Source organism: Papilio xuthus, unplaced genomic scaffold (genome assembly GCF_000836235.2).
Source record: "Papilio xuthus unplaced genomic scaffold, Pxut_1.1 DF825017.1, whole genome shotgun sequence".
Lineage (NCBI taxonomy): Eukaryota > Metazoa > Arthropoda > Insecta > Lepidoptera > Papilionidae > Papilio > Papilio xuthus.
In genome coordinates, this window is record NW_013533632.1 from 4,563,956 (window position 1) to 4,577,015 (window position 13,060).

The window sequence follows — 13,060 nt, forward strand, 5'->3', positions numbered from 1 at the left end:
AATTAATTAAGTATTTGATGGTGTACTTTACGAATGCGTTTAATTTTAAATCCAATAAATCCGTTAAGTATTATTTTAATACAGATTTTATCGATGACATTATGAATATGTTCTCACGAATTTATGTGCTAGGCCCTTTATACTGAAAAAAAACAATGTCACTAATTCATGGAGGTTAAATGTTTTTAAATTGGTTTCTGGTTAGATTTTGACTAATGATTTGAATAGACTTTTTGCGAATTTTTACACTGGTGACCTTTATTTATTTGAAATTACTTTAGACCTATAATCCTGGTATTCAGCCCAAGTTATCTATAAGTATTGTCAATGCACGATAAATAGTAACCCAGTTTACATAGAATCGGTTATTTACATACTTTTGCTTCCAATGTCGATGACCGCTCGACATCTAAACTATTATCATTTATCTTCCGAAACAAATATTTCTTGAAACGATTGTCGCGCCTTGACAGGGAATTTACTCTTAACTTGACATGATTGACTTAAGATATGTAAGAAATATATCTCTAATTTGTACGAAAAGAAAACAATAACAATGAAATAACATTTCGTCTAAACATATTTTAAATAGGGGTTTTATGTCGTTTTTGTATCATTTTGTGTATTATAATGGAAAACTAGTTTCTTGTTTAGTAACATATCTATGTTAATAGAACGTAAACTATAAGATGGATGATGTAAATACATATTTGGGCGCTCAATTGTGTTTTTCATACAAACAATTTTAAATATATGTAGTTACAAAAATTAAAGAGGAATATAAACAGTTACAACTTAAGTTTTGGAATGTATTATTTACTTAGTATTTGTCTCACACATTACTTCCTATTTGTGGATCTACTCTCCAGCTTTTATTGCAATAACAGCTAAAGTCACCACAATACTTAACCTCGATAGAGACCCCCCATCTCACATGTAGTTATCAATAAAATTTTACATCATTACGACATTAGTTTTTAGTGCAATTGCATCTAATGTACTCAAAGTTTTTTATTACATCATGTTTTCAATTTAACTGAAATTATGTCCATTTCTATATATATGCTGTTTGCAATAGCGATTTTAATACAATAGTTAAATGCCATAGTTGGGCAGAATAAAGGATTTTTTTCTAAGATTGATGTAAAGAGAGGAATCACCACAATAATCATTACTTACTTATGATGCTAACTTCTTACTTATGTTATAAATGCGAATGTTTATATGAATGAATGGATGGATGTTTGTATGAAGGTATTTCCAGAACGACTAAACGGATCTCGATGAAACTGAGCATATATATAGAACACAGTGTGGAAGAACACAGAGACTACAATTTTTATTTAATTCCGGGAGAACGGAGTCGCAGTTGACAACTAGTAACAAATTAAGCATATAACGCTGCTAAAAATTATAATAGCTTATTTCTTTATGCAATATATTAACAGTGTTTGAATTGAATATATTCCTTCACACCTACCATCCACAGACAAAGTAGAAACCGTTATTTGTAACGTAATAACGTTGGAGGTTTTAATAATAAATTTGTTAAAATATTAATAAAAATTATTACGGATGTTATAGGGTAATTAACATTAAACGTAAGTAATTTAAAAAACCTAATAAAGATAACTGACTACGTACCATTTTTACACAGAGTGACAATAATAAGCAGCATAAGACCTCTATAACTTTATTACTCTATGTCATATCTAAAATCAAATATTTAGATAATTTACCTTGTTGATATTTGTCAAACGTCTTACTAGAATTACAAGGAGGAATTACTTTGGGAGGAACCAGGTTTACGCTTAAACTAATGGAATTATGTAATTTCAATATTGATGTGAGAAGAAAAAGTAGCGAATTTGTACAAATTTCAGTGATGCTTAAAATCACGATTATATAGTGCTGTCGACCGCGACTCCGTCCGCGTGGAATTAACAAAAAACTGAATGAAGCCTATGTGTTCTTCCAGACAATATTCTACATCTATGCCAAATTTCAGGTAGATCCATAGAGCAGTTCTCGTGATACCTTCAAACAAACATCCATATATCTATCCAAACATTCGCATTTATAATATAAGTGGTATTATGTTATAGTTAGGAAATTATGTAACAGAAATATCATTTTTTAGCTTTACATAAAACACATACATAAAACATAATATTACCAAAATATATAATACCTATACCACATATAGCTAAAAAGCCAAATATTTAAATATAAATAAAATAGCCTTTTTTTCATTAAAATAAACTATCTAGCATCGTTAATATAATAGTTTAGAATTATGTCTATTCTTTATAATCAATGGTATCCAATAATAAGATATCCAAGTACAACGAAGTGAATTTCTTTGAACTATTGTGGAGGTAACGCGTGTAGGAAGTGTGATAGGAACTCGTACGTGAGACAATAAGACTTCGCAATCAGAGACTACTGTCGGAAGAGCATCAACCAACTGTACTTGCAATTAAGTACTAAAATGAAGATACACGGTGTAACATTTAACGTAAATAAAAGAGTACAAATTGTTTGTGTTATTTTGGAGAATTATTAAATAACGTTAATTAATTTGTGAGTGCCTTTAAATATGGTGAAGACATTAATATATTAACCTAGAGCGTATCAACTTTCCTAAACAATACATAACATCAGGATTATGGTAAAGCGTTATTTCATTCGTAATAAAAAAAGTATTCATAAGCTTCCAAAATTTAAAACTATATTCTGTTTAATAGAATGTTACTAGCCGACCTCTTTATAAGTCTAAACACAAATCTATGGCTATTTAATTTTTAAATTAAATTGCACTTAAAATGTCCGCATTAAGTACAGTTTAATACTCACTTAATCAGTCCGTAAGTGTCCTCTGAATGTGTAAGTCTTACTCATTTATATTAATACAACGATAGTATTTACATCAGAACTCAAACCGATGGTAACTAATAAGGACGCTATTATTTATTAAAAAAAGCACAAACGCGAGTCTCTGTTGGCTCTGAATGCATTATTCCAAATATATAATTAGACACTGTATACTTATAAACGTGTTTAAACCCTTTGGCCGCCGGTAATTGATATTACGGACGTCAACCATGTTATAAAAGGGTATCTTTTACCCCTAAATACATATCACCAAAACTGCTTTCGGTACAAATAGGTAAGTACTTTGTTATATGTCATGATTACTTTTCGGAAATCTACATATATTTTAATATTCGTAGTTTCTGGTAATAATCTAATTGAAATACTAAGTTTTTATGGGTAAGCCCAGTATGTTTACTTATGTATGAAAATCATATATTTTTAATGCAATAATCTGATAATATAAAAAATGTCGTCACGGCTATCCCATGTGCGTTATCAGTTGTATTATTTTAATTTTTTGTACATATTTATTCATCATGTTTATATTTACATAAACATGTCACTCTTACGTATATTATTCTTATCGTTCTCAAAATAGAGTTCAATTTCCACCGTAATCTAGCGAAGACAAAGAAAAACCAGATGACTTAGATCTGTAATAGTTGTTAGAAAAATTTCTTGAAAATAATTGGTTGTAAAAAGTTCAAAGATGTAATTTCAAGTTTCATTGCACTCACAAGAGCTTTTGTAGATTTTTCTATTTTTCTATTGTTACTAGAAATTTCTAAATGCTTCCGCATACATAACGTAGTTACTGTTTTACTCAAAAATACAGTTAAGACGTGTTTTAACCCTTTGCCCGCCGCCGATAGTAACATTTACCTTATATATGTACTACCAATACTGCTTCAGGTAAAAGTACTTTGTTATTAATTAGTCAAGATCGCATTTAGGAAGTCTTAATATGTTTCAATAATTATTACTTTTGAATAATTTACGTCAGGCTTAATGCCTGGTAGTGCCTAATTCATGCGACAAAAGATTGACATAATGATTAAGTTTTTATGAATAAGCCCGTATTATTCACATAATCCTACAAGTGCTGACACCGAATTGTCAACTCTTTGCCCACCTGGTCTCTCCTCACCTTGCAATCATCTAAAGCGGAAAGTAAAATAAAGCCATACGGCTTAGTCAGCAAATATTTTTTTGTACAAATTACTAGTTTATATTGTTTTATAAAGCTAAATTATACACCACGTGTAATATTTGTTAATGCATTAAGAAATCTTACGTCAAACTTCTCATGTCATTCGCAACCGAGTTCAGAGATATCATGTTTCAAATATTCCAGAGGAATCCAAGAAATTAGTTTCTAATTGTATTAAAAATACCGAATGACATCAATAACTTAACTCCCGAAGTTTTTTTAACATATTTTCAAAAAATAAAATCATAAGGTACGTTTCCACTAATACTTGTACAAAAATTAATAATTAAGAAGACAAAATGTTTTGTGCGCTTTTTTCGGCAATGGAAGCTCACTTCAAAGAACTAGTAGTGTATTTTGATTTATACACTCAAAAAGATTAATTTTATCTTATCCACTATTACAATTGTCTTCTAACGTTCTATGATTGAGACTTCAAGGATACAATTAACGTAGGCGCCGGTTAAAAAATGATTGATAAAAGTATGACTACACATTGATCGCACTTAAGATAAGCTATCAATATAAAAGATACAATCAGTACATAATTTTAGCCTGCAAGCCTTTTTCTTAGACATAAAAACAAACCACTCGAGATTTTATAGTTTCAGTATATAGGAAAACGGTTTTTATTTCCGATGTTTTTACGATGAATGAAAACATCTTGATGCAGACTATACATATGTACGAATAAATCCCAATCATTCTGCAATGGGCCAGAATAGTTAACTGAGGCCTAGTCACCTCTAATTTAGGATTAATAGGGAGCCTCTTGATTGGATTACATATTCGTTCTCTAGATCATTACATAAATCAAAAGCCTTTTATATAATACTTACACAAGGTTACAAATGAAAACTTAAACTTAAAATTTATGAATCCTTAGACGATATGAAGGTTTACGCGTGTGAAAATGAATTTTGTTTTATTCAGTGTACCAAAGTATAAAAGATCCAATTACTGGCCTTGAAGAAGAGTATTTTCGAGGTATTGGTATTTCATTAAAACATGTTTTTTTTTTTAAATTTCAATTAATATTAGTGAAAAGACAGACTCCTAACCAAAAAGCGCACTGAAGGCAGAGCAATTAAGAAGAAAAAATAATTAAATACTACAAACTATGAAATAATGTAATTTAATAATAATAATAACACAAAAAATAACATTAAAATTCTATTAATTAAATTAAAGCAAGACATTGTAAATTTTTAAGTTCGTCCTGTGGACTCGAAACATTCGAGTTGAAGTAGCATAGGAATCTCCCCTTGACAATAAAATGTCAGAGTAATCGGAGAAAAAAGTAAAAGCTTATTAAAACTGTTTTAAGATCATTTTATAGTATTCTATCATTACCTATCTCAATTAGTTACTTTGCTTATATATTTCTAATCTTATTAATAACATGCGTATTCCATATAACTGCACGTGTACACGTGAACATTTAATCCACGATCAAAATTGGCTTAGATTTATGGTTTATAAGTTTAAATACCTTTATCCTAAAGCAATTCAGATTGCATATCGTAACGCGATACCAATTTTTATATACGGCAATGAATATTATGTCACATTGATGTTTTACACTTGACTACATTTTAAAGGATAAGTTCAGTGACTTTCCAGTATACGCGTGAATCAATATTGTTGTCTTCTTTTAATTAAAAAGAATGTAAGAGATGACAATATGTATTTGCATAAGTGTACACTCAGTTCTAGGCTAAACATTACAACTGTGGAACAAAAATTACTAGTAGAGACCCCTCTAAGACAGTAGTAGACTTAAAAGCCTATCAAAGAGATTGTCGGTAACTACTGGAGTAGCCAACATCGGACAGGAAGGCATAGAATAATCTGGAGAAGACTCTCTGCTCTATGCGGCCATTAGAAGGTCAAGAAGAAGACCAAACATCCATGATAAAAAAAAACCTAGACTTTATACTTCACACAGTTTATATTTAAGACTAATCTAATTATAAATGTTATGTAAAAGGAATATAAAGCTGTTTTATCTTTATCCATCACGAGCTGTTGCCCGCGACTTCGTCCGCGTGGAATGAAAAAAACTTCATTTCCCGGCAATTACTCGATTTTTTCTCACCTTTAAAATCTTCCCTAGACTTCCACGAACATTTCAAGACCAGGATAAGATAAATCCGTTCAGTCGTTCCCGAGTTTTAGCGAGACTAACGAACAGCAATTGATTTATGTATATATAGATTTTATGCATATTTATTTCCACAGTATTTTATCATACAAAAAGCAATCCAGTGCTTACGTTTGTGAGATAACTTTGGGTTATAATGTGAACTAATAAAGTAATAAAAAGAAATATTATTTATGAATTTCGTATATTTATCTTAGTTATTATGGAATTTGTACATTAAATTATTTTATTGGAACAAACCTTATCAAAAAATTACATTAATTTTTTACACATAGAATATCATTTATTTCATATTTTTACAACACTTTTTTACACAATTAGATTAAATAATATTAATTATAATACTGAACAGTCGCTATTACTAAATTAAGTTTTTGAATCTTGCAATTAATACGCTAAATATTCGCTGAGGCCTTTCATAATGCGTACAGTACAAGTTACGAATATAAAAAAAAACTTACAATTTAAATACAAGAGACATTTCGCTTTTGCATTTTTAAGTACAAAAACATTATCTTAAAAATCGAAAAAATGTAGTTAGACATTGTTTAGTTAAACATGTGTTTTAACCCTTTAACCAGCGGTGACTGATATTACAGATGACTTAAACAGATGTTTAAGCCTTAAATGTGTATGACCAACCACCACTGCTTCCGGTATAATAACGCGGTAATTTATAATATCAGCATACGATAAAAGGGTTGACATGTTTAAGCTAAAATACATTTGAAACATCGTCTAATTTTTTTACAGATAGGCCTAATAAGTTCAATGAGTTTAACTCATTTGGAATGACGAATTTACATGACCAGATGTCTCTCGTTTTTTCTTTTCTAAAAATGGAATATCGAATAGTTTTTGATCTCTTATCAACTCCTCGGCTTCTTCGAAAGTCTGTGGCATATCTCTTCTTGCCGTTTCGGGCAAGATAAAAGCAAGTATTGCTCCCAATCCTGCAAGGGAGCCTACTATGACTAGGGGAAGCCATACAATATAAGTTTCTAAGTATACAATATATGGAGAAATTACAGTGGCAACATAACCGCAGATATGAACAATCGATGTACCTGAGCCTCTCACTGGTGTCGGCAACATCTCTGCAGCCCACTGTATAGATGTGTTGGTAGATATGTTCACAAAAAACCTGGCAACTACTGCACATAGAACTGATTGCAAGCCGCCTCCAACGAAAGCTGTCGCAATACTAAATATACAACACAATGAAAAGGAAATAATAGTTAACCATTTTCGGCCAGTCAGATCTAAAACAAAAGCTACTATCACCAACGAGGGAAATTCAGTTAGTGATACTAGTGTAAATGATAGGAAAAAGTCGAATCCTAAACTACCGACGCTTCTTACTAAGGCATCAAAAACTATCATACAACACATGTAAACCACACACATGGTAATAAAAATTTTTCTTAATACAGGCCTTTTAAGTAATTCTAGAGAGCTAACACTCTTTTGTTTTTTCTCGCTCTTTATTGACAATTTAAACTGTTCGATAAGTTTCGATGGTATTTCCTTTTTATTGACTTCACCGATTTTTATAAGTTTGTTTATAGCTTCATCAACCCGGCCTTTTGATAGTAGCCATCTTGGGCTTTCAGGAACAATGAATGGTGTAAATATGGCCAATGCCATAGTAGAACTTGTTACCAAACCAATAGTCTTCCAGTGGCCGCACGCTAGAGAAATCCATGGCAGTGAACTGACGCCAAGTGTATAGAATATGGCAAAAGGCAAATTGGCAATAATCGTTCTGTACTTAGGCGCTACAAATTCAAGTACCAGTAGATATATCATCATCATACAGTTATCATAAGACATTCCCATGAAAAAACGGCAAATAGAAAACTCTAAGAATGACGTCGTAAATGTACTCGCCACACCGGCTATACAGCCAATAATGTTTGCAAATACAGCTGCTGGAACTCTTCCGAATTTATCAGCCACCCATCCAACCACGAAGCCTCCTAATATACATCCAAGAAAGAATACTGATTGCGCAGTAGCCTGATAACTATCCTTGTCACATACCCATCCCCAATCACTGGACACAGTTGGGTATGGTATTTCAGTCTTATCAAATTCCCATCCATTTTGACAGCTCTCAGTTGGCCAAGATTCGTTTGGTTTTATTCCGCTTATTAAGACGTCACTCCAATTTGCTGAATAAACTGTGCATTGTGAGTATCCGAAACGACCATCGCTGTCTGAGGGAATGGCCAAAGTCCGGCGGTCATGTTCACTCAAGTTCGCTAGCTCTGGAACCCAGCACCAATGATTTTGTGAAGGTTCTGTCATAAAAATTTGTGAGTAATATGAAAATGTACCAAATATGTAGAAGGGAAATGTAGCGAAGAATAAGAACCATTGGTATCGACCAAACTCCCCAGCTGATGATAGTAATTGATCGTAGTCCACTTCACCATTTGATATGTCATCTTTCTCCGAAATATAATTTTTCGATGGTATTTTCTCACTGATGACTTTATCTTCCATTATTATTGATAATTTATGATACTCTTCTTGTTTATATTTACTTTAAATTCTATCTTTGTTCTTAAAGAACGTTTGTTGTCGAGTCTGACTTAGAACTGTGCAGTGTATGTTTAGCATTCTCTTTATATAATTCTCATCAAATGACGAAAAGATAAAGTTATACGTTTATTTGAGTATCGTGGCTTACATTTTGTTTGTACTATCATATATAGAGATTAAGAGATTTTTATGAAGAGTATATCATCAATATAGTTATATATGTGTATAGGTTATTTCACCAAATATGCAATTAAATGAAAAATTAACAAAAAACTAAATTAAAAAAAAATTAAAAAGCATGTTAAATTGTAAATTACTAGTATTAAATTGTTCTATTTATTATTAATAATTTTTTGTCTTTACACTATCAATGAAGATTTTTAGCTTCATTATAAACTTTATATGTTAAATTAGATAAAAATTCATAATAGTAAGTAATATAGGTAATAAAAGCAACAATTCAAAATTAGAAGCTATCAAAATTTAATTCTTAAATTGATAAAACCTTTGTTATTATGTTCTAAATAAAAAAGCTTATAAAAATCAGCTTACACACAAAAATATAGATTGTGAAAATAATTTAAAATATTTGACGAACATTTAAAAAAAGTATTAGTAACTTTTGCGGTTGATTTGTCTCTTTAAGGAGGGACATATTTAGATATATTCACTATTTGATTTAACTATTTTACGTAAATCACCTAACTTCTTGTATTGTATCAATAGAGAAGAAAAACGAGATCGGAGAAAATTATTGCAAAGTTCATTATGTTGAAATATAAAATGTTAATTATATATTATGCGATACATAAGTAATATGGAATAGTAAATACCATCCCTTGTTCTTGCTTTGGATTTAGAGTTTATTGATCTTATTCTGATTGAAAAAATAGGGATAACATGAGTCAATACATATGTCATAGTAATCGAAACCCTAATAGGTTAAATCGTAACTGTTTTTTGAAATGCTGACATACTTACAACATATTGCCATCTCTTTCCTACTCTTTGAAATTACAGAGCTAACTATATATTTTTATACACGTGCTCCTGAAGTTGAAACTTACGGTAATTGATATTTCATCTCAATGACACCTCGGTAATAGAGTAAGAAGAAAATAATAGGAGAGGAAACAAAAGCTATCTGTGTTACAAGCACCAATAATCGTTATTGTTGTTACTTATAAAAAGAAAATATTTCTTAAATCCAATCCTCGAAGAAAAAATTACTATGTTAGTTAAACGTTATTAGAATATTTGTAAAAAGCAAAAAAATAATGATAATTTTTTTTTAGTTTTACGTCGTTTTTACAACATATGCAGAATTTAAATTTATAAAACGGATAAAAATTAATCACCCTATACATTTATATTAGACAATGTTAATAATTTTCATACATCATACATATGTAACAAATTATAGTGGACTAATTATTTACATAACATGTATTTATGTATTGAGAAATAAATGCGCACATTGAAACTGCATTTCTGCTTAACCTTATGTTCAAGTACATTTTCGGTTGAAATGAGATTCATGATAAGATGTCTGGAAGATAAGGTTCCGAGATGTGAAAATAAAAACTTCGCACTCACTTCTATTTATCTTGCTTAGGTACTATTTTTCTATCACAAAGGTTAAAAAACTCAAACAAAGTTGCACGTAATAAAATGATGCAATGTATAATATTTATTATATTAAGTACTAAGAAAACATAAAAAAAAAATTATAAATATATTTAAAGTTTACAGATATGTTACGATTTAAAAAACTCGTTTGATTAGATTGATTATAATATAATAGAATATGTGAAAGTTTATATTAAAACTTACCGTTGATGTAAGGATGGTTTTGATTCTGGAAGTTGATCGTAAAGTTTACAAAACAACGAGCACTGAAGCACTTTATTCTAGCGCGGTCGCGTTTGCTATGGTCATCACGCGACGCGCAATGGCTGGGAGCTAAACCATTCAATAGGCATGCGTGTAAACTCCCTAATGACTGGATGAGATTCTCCATAGATTTCCGGACATTCGCGATCAGTTTTTACTACATACGTTAAATGTTTCGTATGTTCATAGCTTACTTTTGTAGCGTTTGCATTTAAAAGCGTAGAAAACGATTATTCGGATGTTCCTTTTAAGTTGGAATACCTCCAATTAAGGCGATTGTATATACGTTTTGTATAAAATATATTTAGCGTGAAAAGCAAGTTGTTTATCATACCCCACTAACTTATATTAAGTCTTATTGATTACTTTGAATGTTTGTGTAGTTATTCATACTTTTACTATATATTTCATGTTGTTTAAAGTTACTCGAAATAACTTTATAGTTTTCTAACTTAGAATGTTTATAGTGTAGGATTTTAACAAAATAATATACACCATAACTATCGTAGTATGAGTGAATGCAAACATATCGCTTGTCATACAAAATATTCTAATATACTTACGTATAGTTGACAGTAAAAACTGAAAAGATAATTGTTAGATCCCATGTAATAATTACTACATTCACGTATTTACGTGTTTGTATTTACATGTCAAGGCAACTTGGCAAGGTTTATGTTAACGTGGAGGATTTAAATTATTAAGATAATTAACGATATGAAGCAATAATATTATGTACAATGTGGCTTAAATAATTTACGATTATATGCTGATAAAATAATAACGTCATCGGGAAAGATTACTTGACATTTTAATATTCAACTAATAAAATTTAGAAGGCCATTGCCAAGAAACGTAGCAGTTTGTTGGTTGATGTTGCGAGATATTGTTTCCGTGTCTTTCCACTGCCGGAGCTGTAGCACTAAAATATTGTTCTCCACCTTAGGCTTTTGAAGAAAATTATGACAAGATTACGATTTTCTTCTTATAGTTCGATGTCATCGATGACCAGTGAGTAAATCTACACAGTTTTAAGACCACAATCCTGCAGTCTTTTTTTCAAATCATAATTCACAATATAGGAAAAATAAAAACATATTTCCAAAACAAATAAATAGTAAAAAAAAAATCTCTTCCTATTTTTTTAATTTGCATTGGAGACAGCAGCTCTTTCATTTCTTTGAATATTTTGATCACTGTAAGGACTTCTTAGAAAAAAATAAAAACACAGATATCGTATCTATACAGACATTTTCCAGACGAACGTATTTATCAATTTGACAGATTCGGGAAATCGATCAGACACTATTTTACATAATGTGCTAATCTATATCATAATACGCAAGCATCGCTATAATAATAATAATAATTTCTAAAGGTAGATTTCATCGAGATCGCACCAGCAAAACTAAAAAACAAAACGTTAAGTTCGCAAGATTTGCACGAGTAATGTCTATATACTAGTATATAAAAGAAAGTCGTGTTGGTTACACTATTTATAACTCAAGAACGGCTTTACCGATATGGTTGAAATTGGTGAGGAGGTAGCTTAGAGCCAGGAGATGGACATAGGATACTATTTATTCTTTTTTTTTATTTAACTTACTAATATTACAAATGCGAATGTTTAGATGGATGTGATGTGGATGGATGGTTGGGCTACACTAATTAAGTTTTTTATATATTCACGCGGACGGACGCGGGCGACAGCTAGTTTATATTAAAAATTGTAATAAACTCCATTTACTGCCATCTACGTAATGCCAAGGTATTAATACCTAATGGTCGTAGTACAACATTGATAGCATAGGGGGCGCACTTTCTGACTAATATTTAGAAATGACTATAATTCTGAATGTATTGACTGTTGCAGACATGTGCCAATATTAAAAAAATATTAGTAAACCCAATGTTTCTTACTGTAAAATATTTAGTGTAATTAATTTAACACAGCCCCCGACGGTTTCAATATTCATCCAATTTATTTTTGAGTTTCCACTGTTGAAAAAGATGTATAAAAGTAAATTTAAATAATCAGGGTGTTTTCAAAGAGTCAAATGACAAAATGTTAATGTATGTGTTTCGCAGTGGTAACTCACGATGAGACATGTGAAATTTAAAACAGAAGTAATTTTCTTCCTAATTTTCAAAATAGATGCGGGATTTGAAATAAAAATATAATTATTTTATTTATTACAATTATATTTAAAATTATAATAAAAGCTAAAAATTATAAAACATCTATCTCAATACGACTAATAAATTATAAATATCTATAAAATATGTTTTTTAAACAAAAAACCTACTTAATCACCTATATTTTTCATTATCGAATTAATTTCATGTAAATGTTAAAAATAACTAAAATG

General features: G+C 30.3%; 1 protein-coding gene across 1 annotated transcript; it reads right to left on the reverse strand.

Moving 5' to 3' along the window:
- Nucleotides 1-6,556: 6,556 nt before the first annotated feature.
- On the reverse strand, nt 6,557-8,842 carry LOC106126467 (solute carrier family 22 member 13). Its single transcript, XM_013324152.1, has one exon. The coding sequence runs from the start codon at nt 8,757-8,759 to the stop codon at nt 7,029-7,031; it is 1,731 nt and encodes a 576-aa protein (XP_013179606.1). The 5' UTR covers nt 8,760-8,842; the 3' UTR covers nt 6,557-7,028.
- Between the last annotated feature and the right edge of the window lie 4,218 nt (nt 8,843-13,060).